Source organism: Pteropus medius, unplaced genomic scaffold, assembly GCF_902729225.1.
Source record: "Pteropus medius unplaced genomic scaffold, Ma_sr-lr_union100, whole genome shotgun sequence".
Taxonomy (NCBI): domain Eukaryota; kingdom Metazoa; phylum Chordata; class Mammalia; order Chiroptera; family Pteropodidae; genus Pteropus; species Pteropus medius.
The window spans coordinates 3818309-3840119 of NW_024347867.1; the positions used below are offsets into that span (position 1 = coordinate 3818309).

A 21811-nucleotide genomic window follows, 5' to 3' on the forward strand; every position below is an offset into this window, starting at 1 on the left:
AGCTTATCAGTTCCATTTTTGTACTGTATGAATATCCATTGTATAAATATACAACAATTAATTTACCTACTTTTGTATTGATGGACATTTGACTTGTTTCTAGTTTTAGGCGATTACAGATAAAGCTGTAATGAATATTCTAGTCACATCTTTTGGCAAGCACATGTATACATTTTTGTTGGGCATACTCTTAGGGGTGGAGTTACTATGTTATAGAGTATGTGTGTTTTTCACATTAATAGGTACTTCCCATTTTTGAGAATTGGTTTACCAATTGACACTGGCAGTATTTGAGAGCTTCCATTGCTCTACATCTTCACTAAAATTTATGTCGTCAGTATTTAAAAATTTTAGTCATACTTAGGTGTGTATTGCATTTTAACTTTAATTTCCATGATAACTAGTGAAGTTGAACATTGTGTTTATTGACTACTTGGATTTCTTCATTTGTACATTTGTTGAAGTGTATTTTTTTTAAGAAATTTAATTGTCTTTTTCTGATTAATTTGTGAGACTATTTTACATAGACACCATCTTTTCTCAAATATAAATACGTATACACACATATATATTGCAAATATCCTTCCACGCTGTGTTTTATTTTTCTCTTATTGGTATCGTTTGAAAAATAGAATTTTTAAATTTTGTATAGCTTAATTTATCCTTTTTTTCCCCCAATGATATGTGCTTTCTGTGACAAGAAACATCCTATTACAATAATTTAATTTTGTCAGTGTTTTTTCTGCATCTGTCTCCTGCCTTATCATGTATTTTAGTTCTACATATATTTTAAACTTCACAGATACGATGGTTACCATTTTGTACAGCTGGTACACCCCCAAATTTAGATTTTTCCTTAATGAAATTACACTTTTCATCTGCTTGAAAAACCATTTAGTATTTTTGTTAGTATAGGCCTTCTAATCCCCTTGGATTTTGTTATGTTAAATTACCTTCATTTTTGAAGCATATTTGCTAGTATGGAATTTTAGGTTGCAGATTATTTTCTTTTAGTACTTTAAAGAAATCATAGAATTGTCTTCTGGTTTCCATCATTTCTGTTCCCAGCACCATTCTCATTTCTGTCTCTTTGAAAGGATTGTGTCTTTTTTTCCCTGTGGCTGCTCTTTATCTTTTTGTCTTTGATTTCAGTGTTTCATCATTGCTATGCCTAAATATGGTTTTGTTAAAATTTACCCTGCTTAGAATTTACCGGTCGATGTTCTGTATCAGTTGTGGAAAATTCTCGGCCGTTATTATTTTTTAATATGGCTTCACCGTTCTGTGCTCTTGCAGATTGTAATTTCACGTGTTAGTTCTCTTGAGTGTGTCCACAGGTTTCTTATGTTTTTTCCTACCTTGTTCTTTTTTCCCCATTGTACTTCAGTTTGGGTATTTGTTTTGATCTTCTGGTTCACTAAACATGCCTTACTTTGTATATATTATGCTGTTAGACATTACTGAGTTTAATTTCAGGCATTGTATTTTTCAGTTCCAGATTACCTTTTTTTCATGGATTTCAAATCTCTGTAGAAAGTCTTTGCTTTTAAAAATTATTTTGTCCATCTTTCCCTTTATTTTCTTGAGTATGTTAATCATAGTTATTTAAAGTCCTTGTGTGCTAATCCAGTCTGGATCATCTGTGGGTCTGCTTTGTTTTCTGTTTTTTTATTTTTTTTCTCTTGGTTATTGGTCATATAGCCTTATCTCTGTTATGTCTAGTAACTTTTTATTGTATGTTAGACATTGCATATAGAAACCTTGAATCTCCAGATGATTTTATCTTCCACTAGAGAAGGTTTCCTCTTTATTCTCTTAGGCAGATAGGGTAGGCAACTGATTTCAACCAGTGAGGAATTGAGCTAGGTTAGGGCTGGGCTACAGTTTTGATAAAGTTATATGTCTGATCGACCCTATTCCTAGGATGCGGCCTTCCAAGTGTTTGAAATTGAGAGCCTGGCAAATGGTTGTCTCTTCAGCCCTAAAAGACTGAGAGATTCAGATTTGCCTTTCAGAGGTTTTCAGCGTAGTCCTTTAGCCTTCTGTCCCATGAAACTTCAAAATTTGGCAGACGTCTTGAAGGGGAGACTGGCCATGTGTTTGAGGCCCTTTAAGTCTCCAATTTTGTCACTCCAACACCATGTGAACATCAAAGTCTCTGCTGGTCTCTCTGTCCCCCAGTAGGGGCCTTCTGCCAGGAGCCACGACAGGATTCTCAACCTCTAGCTGCGCCCAGAATTGGTAAGTGACCCCAGGTGAAAAGTGGCTGTAGGTATAAATTGACCACGCGCTCTAGAGCTTTAGCTTTACCTGTTTTTGTTTCAGGCTCCTCCCCCGGTGGGTCATTGTTTCCAGGTACCAAAACACTGGGAGATTTCACTCCTTTTAGCCTCTCGTGTAGCCTCAGAATTCAGTTTTGTGAGAAAAATCAGCCATGTGTTTGAGGCCCCTCAAATCTACAACTTTATCTTTATAGCCTCATGCAACCACTAAAAGTTTTGCTGGTTATTCTTTCTCCCAGTAATGACCTTTTGCATAGTCTGAAACTTGGTCTTCAGCTCACACTGTGAATCAGCAAATGTCCCCAGAGACTATAACAGCTACCAGTCCATGTGCTTACCTCTGAATGTTTCTCTCTTTCTGGTATTTTAGTCCATCTGCTACACATTGTTTCTGTACTTTTCTGATGCCTTTAAAAATAAAGTTTTTTTGTAATTCTTTTGGCTTTTCAAGTTGTTATTACCAGAAGCATTGATCTTTACATTCTGCTACGTCCTACCCAGAAGCAGAAATTATAGTTATAAATGAATTGAGTGACATCTATTCCACTTATAAATTACCTAGATAAAATTACTTTTATCTCTGATCTTTTCCTTTTTTGTTGCTGGTCTTTGTTAGGAAAAATAAGAAAGATTCCTTACCCTATTTTAATACATTAGTAAATACAGTGTTTTACTCTCAAGAATATAGTCTGCTATCATCTGTTTTTTTTCTTTTTCTTGAAGTTTCTTTGTTAACAAAGACAAATGATCATGCATTAAAAGATTATGTTACATGAAAATTCAACATATATTATTGAATATATTGTTATGGGAACAATTAGGTATAAAGTTGATTTTCTTCCATGCTTATTGTTTCAGATGATAATGAAGACACTAATGGTGATGATGGTGTTCATGAAATAACAAGTCGAGATAGTCCAGTTTATCCCAAATGTTTGCTTGATGACGACCTTTTCCTGGGAGTTTACATTCACCGAACTGATCGACTTAAGTCAGATTTTATGATTTCTCACCCGATGGTAAAAATTCATGTGGTTGATGAGAATACTGGTCAATATGTCAAGAAAGATGATAGGTAATTTTTTTTTTAATTGTACAGCCAACCCTTGAAATTGAAACCGTCTACAGTAGAAGTGTTTACTGCCATTGAAAGTCAGTATGAATAGGACTATGAATGTGTATTGGAGAACAGTTTACTAGTAGGTATTTATCAACCATTGATATTGATCAGTATGTTTTATAGAAGAGATGGAGAGCATCTGTTAAATTCAGTAATTCATTTTAAGTGGAGGAGAATTGAGAGTTTCTACTAAGCTTAATGACTAATTTATGGCATTTTCCATGCATTGTAAATCATCTTATTGTAAATGCATTAGTTGTCTATCTTCACATTTTTGTTTTGAAATTAATATGTTATCAGGTGAGATAAAAGAATCTTGAATTTAAATTTTTTTAATATTACTTCTATAGCTAATACATGCTTGAAGGCCCAAATAAAAAGTACAGTAAAATAAATGACTGTACTAGAATCCAAAAAATTATTTGCTTGGAAAGATGACAGGAATGGAAAACATGAAGATTATCAAAAAGGTTATTCAGTTATTCAGTTATTTTAAGGCATAAAAATAATGTATAATATACATTGAAGGTTTTACAATTCTGTTGTCCACATTTTTTTATTTAAGTGGATTGTACTGTTTTATGACAAACTCATTTAAGATTCTGGAAAAGTTACTTTTTTCAGCTCTAAATGCTGAAGGTATAATCAGACCTCTCACTTTTATTATCTGTAATAAAATAATTTTGTGAAACCAACTGATAGTATGTAAATGCAAAAAGTAAGGCACTACCACTTTTAAGTCTGGTAAGATTTATAATTTTCCTTATGTATCATGGCTATTGTTTCTGGTTGCCTCACCTTGAATATTTTTTTCTCATATTCTCAAACTTATAAACAATTGTGTTAATGGAAATATCTTTTTTTGAACAGTGAACGGCCTGTTTCGTCTTACTTTGAAAAAGACAATGTGGATTATATTCTTCCTATTATGACCCAGCCATATGATTTTAAACAGTTAAAATCAAAGCTTCCAGAGTGGGAAGAGCAAATTATATTTAATGAAAACTTTCCCTATTTGCTTCGAGAACTTGATGAGAACCCTAAAGTCATCCTATTCTTCGAGGTATGAATTGAATAGAGCAATTTAAATTAAATTTTAGTTAATAGTCATCCCTCAGTATCCACAGGGCATTGGTTCCAGCACCCCCTGCATAAATTAAAGTCTGTGGATGTTCAAGTCTCACATAAAATGGCACAGTATTTGTCTGTAACCTATGTTTGCATATAGGCTACAGCAGGGTATGCCTACACATCACATCATTCATGTTGATTCAGCGTAGTGGTCAGTGCGTGGCAAATTCAAGTTTTGCTTTTTGGAACTTTCTGGGATTTAAAAAAAATATTTGTAATCTGCAGTTGGTTGAATCTGTGCATGGAATCCGCACATACAGAGGGCCAACTGCATAGCACAAGTTTAAGCTGTTATTTTTAGCAGTTCATTATTACAACAAAGTATTGTGAGAATTTAATCTGTAGGATTTAGTGTTTGTAGGATACAATGGAGATACAAGCGAGAGATTAAGTGATAGCATATTTGCTGAGCATTTACTTTTCTAAGTAGTTAGCTATTCGATTTACTCTGTATTATTTAATTCTTACAACAGTACTGTGGCTATTAACTGAACTGTTGAATCTAATCTGTATGTAATCCTCCATTCTTAACCTATTTCACATAGAGTAAACTCATTTATCTATATCACATTCTCTAAGAATTTGTAGACTGAGAGAAATAAAGGTGACTATACACAGATCACTTGACTAATACAGTGTAATATATAACCAAATGAAGTAGAACTTTTTAGATATAAAGGGTTAGTGGAGAGTCAGACTAGTCAAGGAAAATTTTATGGTATAGACAGTCTTTGAGCTGATGTTATTCTAATTTTTTACTGCAAAAGAAATTAAGGCTCAGAGTGTAAAGTGGTTTTCCCCATTAGTCCAATTTTAAGTGTAGATATTTTTTATTTGAAGCCAGTTTAAACCTAAAATTCTATATTTTTATTTTCACTGCATGTTATTTCTCCATAAGCAAAGAGAAGAAGAGAAAATGTCTCTTCCAGTTTAAGCAAGATGGAGAATTTTAGCATGGGAACAGCAAGGCATAACCAGAACCAATGATTGATTTTTGTAGAGTTACTTCTTTTTATGATCCTTAACTTTCAGGTGATATATGTGTATTTATGAAACAAATATTCTACCAATCACATCTAATTATATTGTATGATTTATACGAAGCTATGACTTTTTTAAAAAGTGAAATAATTTGTCAAGGAGTTTTTTCTTTGTCATAGAAATTTGTCCTTAGTTACTATAATATTCTTTTATATTTTTAGTAATATGAAATTTATGAAAGATTGTTGGATTATAAACACATTTGGTTGCTTCTTAAGTTTTAATATAATATTGTCTACTACTTTTTGATTTCAACCTCTCAGGAGTTTATTGAGGACGACTTAATAAACTCTATCAGAAGTCTTTAAAACGACTTAATAAACTCTATCAGAAGTCTTTAAAACTGTTATTGTACTTCTGGGTAATTCTCCTAAGGGAAAATGACAAGTGCACAAAGATATATGTGCAAGGATATTTATTTAAGCCCTATTTATCATAGCAAAAATTTTAGGGACAGTTTATCAGTAGGAGGTTTGGTTAAATAAATTCTGATTTGTTAAATTAAATTTATGGTATTATAATCCAGAAGAATACTAGGCAGCCATTGGGCCTTCACTAACAGGAGGAATGAAAGGTGAATGAAATGAGATAAAAATGTTTTTCTTCCCTATAAGGAAAACTTTTAAGTAAACAGGTGATTTTTTAGTATCAAAATATATTAGGAAATATTAAATTTTAGGTAGCCTAGTCTTCTGTGAAGTAATTTTTTAATGTTTATTTACAGATTCTTGATTTCTTAAGCATAGATGAAATTAGGAATAACTCTGAAATTCAATATAAAAAATGCGGCTTTCGGAAAATTGCCTGGGCATTTCTCAAGGTATGTTTTTCATCCATTTTAAATACTTTTAAAATAATCTCAGATATGATTGGCTGCTTTTTTCCAAGTTATTTTATTTTCATTTAAGGAGTTACGGTTTAAGGTAAGATTGTAGTGGCAGAGAGTTATTAATTCTAGCTCAGGTGATGCTCAATCAGATTCTTAAACATTTATTAAGTGCCTAGTTTGTGCCAGGTACACTTTTTGCCTCTCAGGAGACAGCATTTAAAAAAACACACAGCCCTACTGTCACTTATTCAACTTAACATATATTTATTAAACCCTTTCTATGTGCCAGCCACTTTTCTAGTCAGTGAACAAGGAAGACAAACTACTTGACCTCATGGACTTCATATTCTAGCAAGCAAAACAGACATAAAATAATTATATAATTTTTCATTTATTACAGTTTTTATAAATACTATAAAGAGGTATGGGGTAAATGATGAAAATCATTATGTGGGGCCAGAGAAACCTCAGGAAGAGACATTGAACTTGAGTATTAGCTACATGCTAGCAGTGGGGAAAAGAGAGTTCTAGGTAGAGGATATAGTATATGCAAAGACCCTGATATTGTAAGGAACAAGGTATACAGTAAGTCCTCTCTTAATGTCTATAGGTTCTGTAACTTGAAGCAAAATGACATACACTGAAACTTATAGGTTAATTGATGTAAACAAGAATTAAGTTCCTATAGCATTACATCACCATTATAATGAAATAGCATTAAGCGAAACGTTATTCGAGGACCTGCTGTACTCAGAGAACCAAAAGAAGGCCACTGAGATGGGAGGACAGAGACTTAGGGAGGAAAATGGTGCCCGAACAGATTGGTGAGGGCAGAAAGGATCTTTATTATGCAAGGTTTTCTAAGCCATTATAGCAACTGAAAGCCATTATAGAATTTTAGAGTCATAGGAAGTCAGTATATAGTTTTAAACAAAAAGGTTAAAATAAACTGATTTATATTTTAGAACGATTACTTTGCTGGGTGGAGAATGGGCACAAATATATATACTGGAAGATCAAGCTAGAAAATTCTTGCAGCACTCTGCGTATAAAATGATGGTCTTTAACTAGGTTATTTTAGCAGAGATAAAAGACATGGATAGATTAACATTTTTAAAAAGGAAATTTTATATTTTTTTATTTCTGACTTCAAACGTAAATTTGAATTATAAAAAGTCTTGAGTACTTACATGACTATGTGCTATAGAGTAGATGCTGTGAAAACCCAGGTGAGTCACTTAATCCACACTGGAGATTAGAGAGAGACCTTAGAAGAGGTGCAGTATGACTTGACTGCTGAATGGCAGTCAGGTTCGCTGTGGTGAGGAAGTAATTCTGCAGTGGCCTTAGGAATCACTTGGTCCAGTGTACCTTCTAAGATCACCCTTCTCTAACCCATTACACCTTTTTCTATACTCCTCTCTACTGGTTTAGAGAAAAAAAAACTTAGAAAAGTCTACTTCTACTTAAATATTGCCTTCTTGTGGTCTTGTTGGAAACTTTCTTCATTCCTTTTATGTGAGGTTTTTGCAGAACTACAGTATTTACTATGTACTGCTCTTGGGAAACAGTAACGTATCTTATAGTTTTTTTACCTTTAAACGTCATACGGATTTTTATTTATTTATCCATTTCATGCCATGGGCAGAAATGGCAATCAGGAGTTCTCCCATCTCTACCTCCTGTAAAGGGTAAGGTATTCTATGTGCTTCCTGTAAGCTTTTCAAAGTCAGCAGTAACTTCTTTTGGGAAAATTTGTTGAATATTTTTAGTTTTTATTTTACCAGGTCTCTTCACATTTAATATATCACTCTCCTGAAACTTTTTATTCTATAATATCGCCAGCAGAGGAAGTGCTCAGTGAATATCTGTTGAGAGAATTAACAAATGTATGGAAATAGTGACTAGGAAAAAGCTGTCTTTGAGAAAGTGGCATGAATCAAATTAAAATTTTAACATCTTAATACCTATACCATTGGTTCCAAGAATGTCCTAGATAACTGTAAAGTTATTATAGTGGTCCATATGAACTGCAAAGAGCCCTTGTCCAGATGTAAATGAGACTTTACCCTAATTCTTAGGTAGAGACACTTTTAATTCTTTTAGCATATATGTATATATATGTGACTCTTGTTTTAAACTATAAAATATTAAAGCTTTATTTATTCAAGTTCTACATTATATAATTTGTAACCATATGATAGGACCTTGGCTGGATTCTAGTTGTTTCCTCATGCTAAGCAGCATACTAGTGTAAACTAGATTGCCTGATAAGTATTAGAACAACTTTATGGAAAGTGTGATTTAGAAGCTGGGGAATATCTCCTTAAAATAATTTTCCTTTATGATAAGTTTCAGGCAGACAGCAGTAGAGTTTATGAAGGGAATCTCGAGTGCTTAATATTTAATGACTGAACATCTGTTACTCATTCGAAACTGTTCTTTACCCCTCTGTATCATATCATCATCCCTCAGTTTACAACCTCCATTGACATTACATCCTTCCAGAGTGGGGTTGGGAGAAGATAGGCTATATTTTTGCAATCTGTTACTCTGTTTTCATTGATTCTGAACACACTGCAGTCTGGATTTTGCCTTAGCCACTAAACCTTCTCCAAACAAATCACTAATGACTTATCTTTGTGAAATTACTAAACATTTTTTAGTTCTTTTATGTCACCTATGTGCAAATGAAACATTACTCTCTTGAAACTCTGTCTTCGTTTTCTAGAAACCATCCTTTTCTGATTTTCCTTTTACTGATCCCTCAGTTTCCTTCATGGTCTTCCATTTACCTCTTTAATATCAGTACTATTCATGATTTCATCTTTAATCTACTTCCCTAGACCCACTTTTCTTATCTGTGCTTCAGATTTCAGACATTTCAACTTGGATGACTCATGGATATCTGAGACTCCCCCAAACTGAACATGCTACCTGAGTCATTACCCTTTCTCTGTCTGATATTTCAGTTAGTACCACCACCATCTGCCCAGTCTTCCAAATTTACAACCTTAGAGCTGCACTGTCGTTTTGATAGCCACAAGTCATATGTGGCTATTTGACTTCAAATTAATTAATTAAAATTAAATATAATTAAAAATTCAGTTCCACAGTTGCACTAGCCACACTTCAAGTGCTTGGGAACCATATGTGACTAGTGGAGACTGTTGGATAGCACAAATGTAGAACATCCCCATCATCACAGAAAGTTCTATTAACACTACCTCAGAGTCCTTCTTGATCTTCCCTTGTTTTACCTTCCAAATCAGTTATAGTTACTGAAAATGTTTCCTGTGCTCGATCCCTGTCTTTTAGTTGTCACCTTCATGTTCTGCCCAAATTGCTGCAAAAGCTCTCAACCGTCTCCTAATTTGTAGACAAAAGTTAACAAAGACATTTTCTACATCGTCTATTGAAAAAGGACGCATTTCAATTTAATGAGATTTTAATTTTTTTTGTAAGGATCTCCATTTACTTAGCTTAAACATAATTTAATAGTTTTTTTTTATTGAATAGACCTTTTTAAGAAGGTAGACTAAAATATTTTTGAATTTAGTGAATGGATTGAATGAGTTTAATTATGTTGATTACTCTTTGAATATAATTTCGACTTTTAATGAATTAAAACCATAGTTTTGCTATTAAAAATTACTGATACTAAACAAATAGAAAATTTGTTTCTGTGTTTAATTAATATGCATTTTAATCTTTATCATTATTATTTCAAACTAAGGTATATTGATCACCTTCTTCGTGCCAGATAACATCTGCACAGTAACGTAAATGCTTTACCAACCATCTGAAGTTGTGCGAGCAAAAAGACAGCTGTCAGGAAGTCATTTGGTTACCTTTTGTCAAATGATTTGTACCTGTGCTTACCCAGCTGTCAGTGTTCTTTGCTCTATAAATCTAAGGAATTTCATCATGCCGTATTAATGTTTTCTAGATGAGGTTTTGACTGTATACTATTGCTTTATTGGATATACTTATTTTCAATGAAGATAAAATTTTATTTGAATTCTTATTTTAAGCTTCTAGGAGCCAATGGAAATGTAAACATCAATTCAAAACTTCGCTTGCAGCTGTATTACCCACCTGCTAAGTCTCGATCCCAGCTAAATGTCATTGAGGTTTTTGAATGGTGGTCAAAATGTCCAAGAAATCGTTATCCATCAACGTTGTATGTAACTGTAAGAGGATTGAAAGTTCCAGAATGCGTAAGTTAATAGCATATATAAATTTATGTCTTCTGTTGTTGAGATTAAATGGTGACATGTTTTTCATTCCTAAAAAGATAAGGACTCTAGAATTACTTTACTAGATTTCTGTAATAGAAAGTTACCTTCAGAAATTATGTAATTAAGCCTGTATTGGCTGATACTTAAAAAATACTTACATGACTCTTAAGTACTAAATATAGATTTCAGTGTTAGGAAAAAAATTATTAATTAGTACTGTTTTTATTTTTTAAAATTAAAGATAAAAGAATGATGTAAAGTGGAAGTTGACAAATATTTTCCATAAAGGATCAGATAGTTAATATTTTAGGCTTTTCAAGTCATATAGTTTATGTTACAACAACTCAATTTTGCCTTTATTGCCAGTATTATTCAAATAATCAGTAAATAATATTTCTATTGCTGTTTTCCATAGATTAAAACTGTGAATGATCTTAGCAAAGAATATGTCCTAAAATGAGGTGAAACTTTTGCTTTTGTCTTGTTTGCTATATTTCAGGTCAGTTTTGCATGATCTGTAATCGATATTATAAACTGTGACCAGAGCTGATTTGCATTGATTTGAATGGAGTTAAATCTGTTTTTGAGAAATGGAAGATTTAGAAACTTTAGATCTTTATGATATCAGTTTTATGATATTAAAATAAGAGATACCATAGTATATCAGAGCCATGACATAACATCTGGTAGATACTGGTGAAGAAGCAGAAACAAAGGAACAGAGTTATTAAAACCATTTAATGTTACCATTAAAGTTCTCTCTTTTTCCTCTTGACTTATAAGGCTTTTTGGTTACAGGACTATAATTTCAAGCAACTTTCATTTTATTTAGAATAATGTACGAATATAAGTAGAATACTTTCTGAATTACATTTTGAAAATATTTGCATATTGTTTGTTTCAATATTAAAACCTTATATGCTAGAAAAGAGAAAAAAATTAACGTGATATATAATTTTTTTCATTTTCTACACATACTTAGATAAAGCCATCTTACCGTTCTATGATGACTCTTCAGGAGGAAAAGGGTAAACCATTGTACTGTGAACAACACCATGAGTCAAGTTCTGTAGAGACAGAACCTGGATTAGAAGATTCAAAGGAGGTAGTAAAATGGAAACGACTGCCTGGGCAGGTGAATTATTTGATAATATTGGATTCATTTAGTTATTTACTTATTTACTTTAAACACTCCAACAGCTCCTAGGATAGATTGCTATTTAAAGCTTCTTTCTAATCGCGATCTTGTCTTCCCATTATTTGACAAATAATAATAGAGTGTTAATCATTTTCATAAAAGCAGCATCTTAGATTGTTTAGGGACCTGGGCAGTTTTATTATTTCACTAGAGCTGCCATAAAAAAAAATACTGCTGCTGACTCAGTGATGTGAACAACAGAAATTTATTTACTCATAGTTCGGGAGCCTGGAAGTCCCAAGATCAAGCGTTGGCAGTTGGTTGACACTGAAGTCTTTCTTGGCTAGAAGATGGCTGCCATCTGGCCGCATCTTCATGGTCTTTTCCCTTTGCTTGTATATCCCTGGTGTCTCTTTCTCTTCTAATCAGGACATGGCTCTGATTAGATTAGGGCTCCACCCAAACAATCTCATTTTACCTTAATTAACTATTTTATCTCCAAATACTGTTACAGTCTCAGGTACTGGGGTTAGAGCTTTAACAAAAAATTTTCGGGGACACAATTCGGCCCATGACAAAAGTAAAAAAACAAATTTTTGATATCTGTAAGAGGTAAGTCTCTTAATGGATTTTATTCTTTAAAAATGGATTTTAAAAAATGGATTAATGAACTTTTTTTTCAGTCCTTGGCTTCTTCCTGAGTCACATTTTAAGGGAGATAGTATGTGTATATCCTTCTACCACAAGTTGAGCAGAATTTAAGTTTTTACTAAAGTTTTCTTACTTGATTAGCGTATTTTTGTAATAGCAAGAAGCATTGCTGATACAGTTGTACAAATCTCTTGTTTCCACAAAGAGGGGAGTGTTTTATTTTATATGTATGAGCCATTACCAGATGCAGTTTATCCAAAATCTTAATTTAACAAAACATTCAGTATATACATAAGAATGATTATTTTCTTAGACTTTTTTACTTTCTGTGTTTTGGATCACATTTGACTTTCTTTTTGAGGTCAATTTTACAGATCTATCTTAATGTCATTTTTGAATAACTTAGACTGTGCCCTTGGGGACCTTTATATCAGTTGGGGAAATAGAAAACAGTTACGGTGTTATTTGCTGTCAGGTACGCTACAGAGAAGTCTTAAGGAAAGACAAGTATAAAAATAATTGTGTAGATCAGCAGTTCTCAAAATGTGATATGGGAACTTCTGGGAGTCCTAAAACCCTTTCAGAGTATCTGCAAAGTCAGTCTATTTTCGTAATAGAATCATAATGACTCTCATGGTTTCATAATGATTCAGTTTCTTTTTCACTTTTATTCTCTCACAATTGTACACTGGAGTTTTTCCGTGGTTAAATTATATGTGATATCACAAGAGAGTGAGTGCAAAAGCAGTTATGAAAATCTAGCTATCTTTTATTATGCTATATAATAAAGAGGTTTTCAAAAGTGTAGAACAGTTTCATTTTATGTAGTTACTTTTTGTAAAAAGACATTTACGTTAACATTTAGTGGGTTTGTTACTGTTATTTTTTTAAATGAACTAGCAAATGTTTTCTAAATTTCTCAATTTTAATTTCTAATAAAATAAATATCTGTGGATGTAGTCATATAAACAGAAGTTTTTTGGGGTCCTAAAAATTTGTTTAACATTGCAAAACATCCTGATACTTAAAACAGTTTGAAAATGGCAGATATGAAGGTGGTGAACTGGAGCGGTGGAAAAAGGGTTCATTCACCAGGTTGGAACTTGAGATAGACTTTAAAGTGTGGCCAAGTTAAGGGTGGGTGAAAAAGGCCAAGGAAGGGTATTTCATATGGGAGCAGAGTTGTAAATAAATGGGAAAGGACCTGCTATATTCATCAGACACTCAAAAACTTGCCTGGCTGGAAACCAGTTTACATGAGAGATAAAGTTGTTTGGTAGATTAGGCCCACACTGTAGTGTCTTGAATGGTCCTAATACTTGATTTTGTGGGATGTGAGGTAATAGAAGGTTTTGGGTTAGGAAAGAAGTGATAATTGTATTTTTGCATAGATTAGTGCTGGCGATGGCACGAAAAAGATGTTAAGATACATCAGAATGAGAGAAATCTACCAGATGGCAGTTGTACTCATTGATGTGTGAGGTGAAAAAGGTCTAACCTTGGCATAAAGGTGGCAAAAATGAAAAATAAGAGATAACTATAAGAGAAAGAACAAACCAGCATAATTTAGTGCCTAAAAAGGTAGTAAAGAAGGGGAAAGAGTCAAAGATGTTGAGAGCCTACTGTTATAATTAAACTTTTATTGCCTATTCTGAGTTAAACCCAGTGTTAAACCCTGACAATACAAAGCAAACAATAGTGGCTTCAGTGACTTTAGCTTAGGAGATTAGGCAGAGTTTTCTTCCACTAGACCTTCTGCTCTAGGAATAGCAGCAAGTGGTTATAAAACCTCTTGACTTTTCTTTCCAATTTTGTTCTCTTTTTATCCCCCCCTTCCTTTTCTAAATCATCTGGATGGAGGAAAATGATAGGTAGTATGGTGTCAGGTACATTATTGGCACATAAAAATGTCTTGAATTTTTCTCCTGCTAGTAGCTACTCATAATGCTGCCTCCTGATAATGCTGCTAAATCTTGATGCTATTTGTGGAAAACCTGTACCTATCTAGAAAGCAGACCACTGAACTAATCGTTTTTGACTAGGCCCGGTAAGCTGGGCTTAACCCTTTGAATAATCCTTATTAGCTATATATAGTAATAATGGTTACTTATCATAGGGTTGCTGTGATGAATACATTAAAAGACATTTGTAATAAAGTACCACATTCTTGGTATAGAGTTAAGAGCCTAATATATGTTTAATTAACCTTTTGGAATAATAAGAAGCAGAAGACCTTAGGCTCACTAAGAGGAAGAATTAGGACAAATAAAAGTAGGCAGTATTTTCTACAGTAGATATTACTATGTGGAAAATTTTGATTTTATCTGGTAATAGGGAAAACAAACAAATTATGAAGAAATTTTAAGAAAATTAGTGAATGAAAAACCAGTAGGAGGTGATTACTTTGGAAACACATTTCAAAAGTTAGCCACAAATGGTTATTTTAAGAGTAGAAAAAAAGAGAATGACTATTCATACATCCTGGGCTTAAGCTAGGCCCTATAAGAGCATTTATGGTCTCAGAACAAGTTTATAGCTCAGCTGTCTTGGAATAAAAGTGTGACATACTGTTTTTTTGTGGTTTATATAAAAGCTATATGGTAGTAACAGCTTTAGGGTATCAGACACTAAAATTTTCTGTTCATATTTTAGGTGATTTAAGGACTAGTTAGACATGGAGTGTAAATTCACTTAATTTTATGGGGGAACTGATTCCCTCTTTAGAAAGTAAAACAATTTACTGAGGTTTGCATCATTGTGCTTACTCTTTTTCTCTTTCTCTGAGCCACAGTGTAAGGACATGGGGGATTAAAACACCACCACTACTGTAATTGAAATTAATGACAGCCTTTATGTTTTAATGTTTCTTAATTTATATTTTTAAAATGTACGTCTTCTAGGCTTGCCGTATCCCAAACAAGCAGCTCTTCTCACTAAATGCGGGAGAACGAGGATGTTTTTGTCTCGCTTTCTCTCACAATGGAAGAATATTAGCAGCAGCCTGTGCCAGCCGGGATGGATATCCAATTATTTGTGAGTAATAATCCTATCTGTTTAATTTGATTGAAATATTAATAGACAACAATCTTTGGTTTATAAAATTCATTGAAATCTTAATTGGAGTAATTGCCCAGCACTACTAAATTAAATCGATTTCTTCAAGTAAAGTAACAGTTTTTTATAATAATTTTACACTTTTTTCTCTGCAATATGTGTTCAAAAGTAGAATGAGAATGATTAAATGAAGGCGATGGTAAATTTTAAAACATGCAAGATATTTTTTTCAATTATAGTTGACATTCTGTTTTATTTTATATTAGTTCCAGGTGTACCACATAGTGGTTAGACATGTATATAATTTACAAACTGATCCCCCTGATTAGTACCCACCTGGCACTATACATAGTTATTACAATATTATTGACTATATTTCCTAGGCTGTACTTTACATCTCCATTAATATTCTACCTACCAGTTTGTACTTCTTAATCCCTTCACCTTTTCACCCAGTCCTCCAACCCCCCTCCTATTTGGCAGCCATCAGTTTGTTCTCTGTATCTATGAGTCTTTTTCTGTTCTTTTTGTTCATTTATTTTGTTCTTTAGATTTCACATATAAGTGAGATCATATATGTTTGTCTTTCACCGTCCGACTTATTTCACTTTGCATAATACCCTGTAGGTCCATCCCTATTGTCTCAAATGGTAAGATTTCGTTCTTTTTTTATGGCCAAGTAATATTCCATTGTAGATACGTATCACATCTTTCTCCAGTCTGTTAATGGGCACTTAGGTTGCTTCTGTATCTTGCTACTGTAAATAATGCCTCAATGAACATAGCGGCACATATATCTTTTCAAATTAATGTTTTGGATTTCTTCGGATAAATACCCAGAAATGGAATTGCTGGGTCATAAGGTAGTTCTATTTTTAATTTTTTGAGGCACTTCCAGACTGTTTTCTGTAGTGGCTGCACCAATTCGCAATCCCACCAATAGTGCATGAAGGTTTCTTTTCTCCACATCTTCACCAATACTTGTTTTTTTGGTTTATTGATGATAGCCATTCCAACAGGTATGAGGTGATATCTCATTGTGGTTTTAATTTGCATTTTTCTGATGACTACTGATGTTGAGCATCTTTTCATATGTCTATTGACCATCTCTATGTCATCTTTGGAGAAATGTCTGTTCAGGTCCTCTGCCCATTTTTTAACTGGATTATTTGTTTTGTTGTTGTTGAGTTGTATGAGTTGTTTATAAATTTTGGATATTAACTCCCTATTGTGTCATTGGCAAATATCTTCCTCCATTCAGTAGGTTGTCTTTTTGTTTTGTTGATGGTTCCTTTTGCTATGCAAAAACTTTTTAGTTTGATGTAGTCCCATTTGTTTATTTTTTCTTTTGTTTCTCTTGCCTGAGGAGATATAACAGAAAAAATATTACTAAGAGCAGTGCCAGAGAGTTTATTGGCGGTGTTTTTTTCTAGGAGTTTTATGGTTTCAGGTCTTATAGTTAAGTCTATAAGCCATTTTGAGTTTATTTTTATATACAGTGTAAGAAAGTGGTCTGATTTCATTTTTTTTTTTTCGCATGTATCTTTCCAGTTCTCCCAACACCATTTATTGCATAGACTTACTTTACTTCATTGTATATTCTTGCCTCCTTTGTCATAGATTAATTGATCATATAGGCTTGGGTTTATTTCTGGGCTCTCTGTTCCATTGATCTATGTGTTTGTTTTTATGCCAGTACCATGTTGTTTTGATTATTATAGTCTTTCTTAGTTTCTTTCTTCATTGCCTTATAATTTTCCAAGTACAAGTGTTTTACCTCTTTGGTTAAATTTATTCTTGGGTATTTTATTTTATTTTTTTTATGCAATTATAAATGGGATCGTTTTCTTAATTCTCTTTCTGAAAGTTAATTATTGGTTTATTAATTTATAATGACAGTTTTACTTCTTCCTTTCCAATTTGGATGCCTTTCATTTCTTTTTTTTTTTGTCTGATTGCCATGGCTGTACTGCATTGAATAAAATGGTTAAAGTGAACATCCTTGTCTTGTTCCTGATCTGAAGGAAAATGCTTTTAGCTTTTCCCCATTGAATATGATGTTGGTAGCTGTTGGGTTTGTCATATATGGCTTTTACTGTGTTGAGAGTAAAAGAGTAAAAACTACTCTGCTGAGAGTTTTTATCATACAGGAATGCTAGATTTTGTCAAATGACTTCAGCATCTATTGATATGAACATACGATTTTTATCCTTCATTTTGTTTATGTGGTTTTCATATAAGTTGATTTGCTTATACTGAACCAACCTTGCATCCCAGGAATAAATCCCACTCAATCATGGTGTATGATCCTTTTAATGCATTGTTGAATTCAGTTTGCTGATATTTTGAGAATTTTTGTGTCTATGTCCATCAGGGATACAGCCTATAATTTTCTCTTTTTGTAATGTCTTTGTCTGGTTTTGGAATCAGCATAATCAAGGCCTCAGGAAGACTTTTGTAAGCATTCTTTGTTTTACATATAGGAGTTTGGAAACATGAAATATCTTGAGGAATTTTAGTCCAAAGTGGTTGGTCGATAGCAGTGATAATTTGTATACCAAAGCCCTCAAATTTGTTATGCACTAGAGTGATAGTAATTGGCTCAGGAGTACGTAGATGAAGACTTCTCATCATGATAGAGAAGTCAGCAGAGGCCAAAAACCCACTCCCAAATTTCCTTTAAATATATAGGAAACTGTATTAAAAAGAGTAATTATTTATGTCTTTAAAGGTTGTGTGTGTGCGTGTCTGTGTGTGTGTAGATGAGCCTTGTCTTATACTCGTCTAGATTTAGAGGCATTAATATTTTCCCTTCCTGCTTAATAATGAAAACCAACTCACCTCAGCAGGAAGTAGCCACTGGGTCCTCATGGGCATCTGCCCTCAGCACTAGATCCTGTTGAACTTTGCTCAACTTCTAACAGTTATTCCTTCACCGATTTGCTTTTTTTCAGCAAGGACTTATAATTGGCTTGGTTACCATTTATTAAACATATATTTCTCCTCATGAAATAATCTTAGTTTTAAGAAATACAAAATTATTTGTGTAGTTTGATTATGATTGTGCTATTTTAAAAATTCACTGAAACCAATGCACAGAGTAAAAAAGATTCTAAAGAAACATATTCCAGAATATTAATAGTGATTTAATTATTTGGGACTGTGAAAGAATTACTCTCATTCTGATTTATATGTTTTCAACATTCTGTGGTAAATATGTTACTTTATGCTTTAAAAAATCTTCACAATACTATGTAAATTTAGCTTTACTTATTGCTTACATCTTAAAAATAGAAGAATCTTTGTTTTTGAATTTTCATTGTTGATTACATGGAATTTGTTTAGCTTGTAGAATGTGCAAATTAATGTTTTTTACGTATTTGGAGAGTTTTTTTGTCTTCAGATGATCTTTCTTTTCCTTTCTATTTCTCGTTCGAGCAGTCCTATCATTTCTGTGTTGGTACACTTGATGGTGTCCCATAGGTCTCTAAACCTTTATTTATTTTTCTTCTTTTTTTTCTTTCTGCCCCTCAGACTGCATAATCTCAGTTGACCTGTGTTCAAGTCTTGATTCTTCTGCCAATTCAAATCTGCCATTGAGCCCCTCTCAGTGAATTGTGTATTCAGTTATTGTACTTTTCTTTTCTAGAATTTCTTTTTGGTCTTTTTTTAAAAAATAATTTTTATCTCTTATTGGTGAGAAATTCTTACATCTTAATTCCCACACTTATTTTTTTAGACACGGTTTTAGATCTTTGAACATATTTATAAGAGTGGATTAAAATCTTTTGTCTAGGAAGACCAATGTTAGGCTTCCTCATGGACAGTTTGTGTTGACTGCTTTTTTCCTGTGTATGATCATACTTTTCTGTTTTGTTTTTCTCACATCTCCATAATTTTATGTTGAAACATAGATATTTTACTTATTAAAATGTGGCAGCTCTGGAAATCAGATTTCCCTCCTACCCCCACTCTATCTACCCACCTAGGCTATTTGTTTTATATGTTTGGTTAGTGACCTTCCTGGACTAATTCCATAGACTTTTTTCTTTGTCATATGTTACCACTAAAGTTTCCACTTGGTTAGCTAAGTGGTCAGCTGATGGTTAGAGGGAAATTTTTTTAATGCCTTGAGTGAATAGGTCTCTCTTTACCAAGGGCTCTGTATGCCTGTGCATTGGAATGTACTTTCAGTGCTTCGTTCAGCCTTCGCCTTCACTTCTTGTTTTCACAGAGCCTGCTCAGGTCAGCCAGAGTAAGAGGTAGGACCTTTCAGGTCTTTATTGGGCACTCACACAGCCTAGGAGTATATGTCCTTCTAGTTTCCCAAGAGTATGTTGGAGCTTTTCAAAGTCCTCTGTGGGTATATCATTCTAAGATTTTTACTTTTAAGCTTTTTGGTCTACCTCTTCTTAGCCCCAGTTGGTATCACTGCCTCAGAAAGGTATGCCCCTGGTTATTTTGACAGGCACTCTAGGGTTAGGGCTGTTCACACAGAGCATGCTCAGAGCTGGGTTGGATAAAGCCAAGCCATGAAAATGGAGCCCTTCCGGGAGCTGCCAGGATGTCTAATAATGATAAGTCTTGGGGCTGGGGCTTTTGGGGAGCTTTAGACCTCTTCTGTCTCATTCCATGGCAGCTAGGCTGCTGGTTTTCTTTGTAGTTGCAAGGCTGTTGGTTTTGAAGGCCACTTTGGAGCATGGGAATGGGAGAGAACAAGGCAAGTTAAAATACTACAAACTTAGTGTTCTTACTGAGATTCCGCTGCTTTTCTTGAATAAATCTTCCTCAGATTGCCTTTGTTTAATTTCCAGAGTTCTGAAAAAGTTAATTTTGACAATTTTTGTCAGTGTCCTTGTTGCTTATATGGGGGACGCAGATTTTCTGGGGTCTTTTTTTTTTTGCTATGCCGGAAGTACTTGGGTACTGCTTAGTATTTTAAAGGGCTATTGGTTTGACCACTAGGTGGAAGTAGAGACTTGGAAACTTTGTTGTTCCGAGTTGTTATCTTAGGTAATTTATTGTAAATAATAACATAGCAATACTATACAGCCTTGTTTATCAGATTAGATCTCTATTTCCATACTATATCTATAATTTTAGTATTAGAATTTGTTTCTGACCATAGTGCATTTCGAGTTTCTCATTACTTCAAACAAAATTTTGGTTGGAATTTATTCAGTTTTCAGGTAAAGTAATATCTTATTCACTAAAGCCCAAATTAGAGAATCTTTGGAATAAATCGAAGTTTAAATGTTATTTATTATTTGATTAATTATCAAAGATTATTAGAAAAATTGCTTTAAAGAAATTAGAATAATTGTTAATTGTAGTATATTATAAAATTTTATGTGTGTAAATTCTTGTGTCTAAAGTAAGTGAAAAAAACTTTAAGTAGATTTTGAAATTTTTTATACTAAAATGTCTGCTAATATTCTTATAGACAGTGCTTACTTTATGGGCAAGTTATTATGTTATGAATTTGTATATTACTGTATTAAGGATCTTCTATTAGAAAACTTACTAATTTTTCAATATTTTCATTAGTATATGAGATTCCTTCTGGACGTTTCATGAGAGAATTGTATGGCCACCTCAATATCATTTATGATCTCTGCTGGTCAAAAGATGACCGCTGTATCCTTACTGCATCATCTGATGGCACTGCCAGGTCAGTATTCTTGAGAAGTACTTATCGTGTGTGGTGTTTGCCATCAAAGAAAGCAAAGAGAATATAAAGCAATGTAACTACTCTTATGCCTCAGTAATGTTTTGCTTATCAGGGATTGTCATAAGTATGTACCATATAAACTGACTGTGATTGAATAAGTAGTAGCGAAAACTTTTTATCTTGAAGACATTTTTGTTAAATATGTTATTTATGTAATGTATAATATTTCTAGTCCTCACTGTCTTTAAATGATCATTATGTACACTGTTCAATTAATACTTTGAGATGAGGTTATTAAAACAACTGAGATTTTTCCTAGAATATAAGCTCTTGATGGCAGGGATTCCATTTTCAGTGTTAGCTGGGTGCAGAGGCCAGGACGCAGTGGTGCTTAGTATGTAGCGTAGTGTAAATAAATCAATATGCACCTTATGTTCTAAGAGCTTTATAGATTGTCAAGTATTTGCATATTTCAGAATGTCAGTCTTAAAATAACTCCTTCCAATATAATGAGTGTCACAATAAAATATTTTAAAAGCTACTTTTTAAAGTTTCATATATGCTTTTTGTAGTTACTTATTCTACCTTGGATATATTCTAAAACTATTAGGCAGTTGTGTATGTCATTTTCTATATGTCATTTAATTTGATTT

At 33.2% G+C, this 21811-nt stretch overlaps 1 protein-coding gene across 10 annotated transcripts in view; it reads left to right on the forward strand.

Moving 5' to 3' along the window:
* The window catches only part of AHI1 (Abelson helper integration site 1), a 164430-nt gene that overhangs the window by 16884 nt on the left and 125735 nt on the right, over positions 1-21811 (forward strand). For 8 of the 10 annotated variants that reach the window (XM_039879009.1, XM_039879014.1, XM_039879012.1 and 5 more), the window contains 8 exons: positions 2182-2241; positions 3141-3357; positions 4273-4465; positions 6299-6394; positions 10438-10623; positions 11627-11779; positions 15334-15466; positions 21035-21158. In XM_039879009.1, coding sequence (XP_039734943.1) covers positions 2182-2241; positions 3141-3357; positions 4273-4465; positions 6299-6394; positions 10438-10623; positions 11627-11779; positions 15334-15466; positions 21035-21158 — 1162 coding nt within the window. The remainder of the gene's footprint in view (positions 1-2181; positions 2242-3140; positions 3358-4272; positions 4466-6298; positions 6395-10437; positions 10624-11626; positions 11780-15333; positions 15467-21034; positions 21159-21811) is intronic. The other 2 variants (XM_039879018.1, XM_039879016.1) reach the window with 1 other exon arrangement.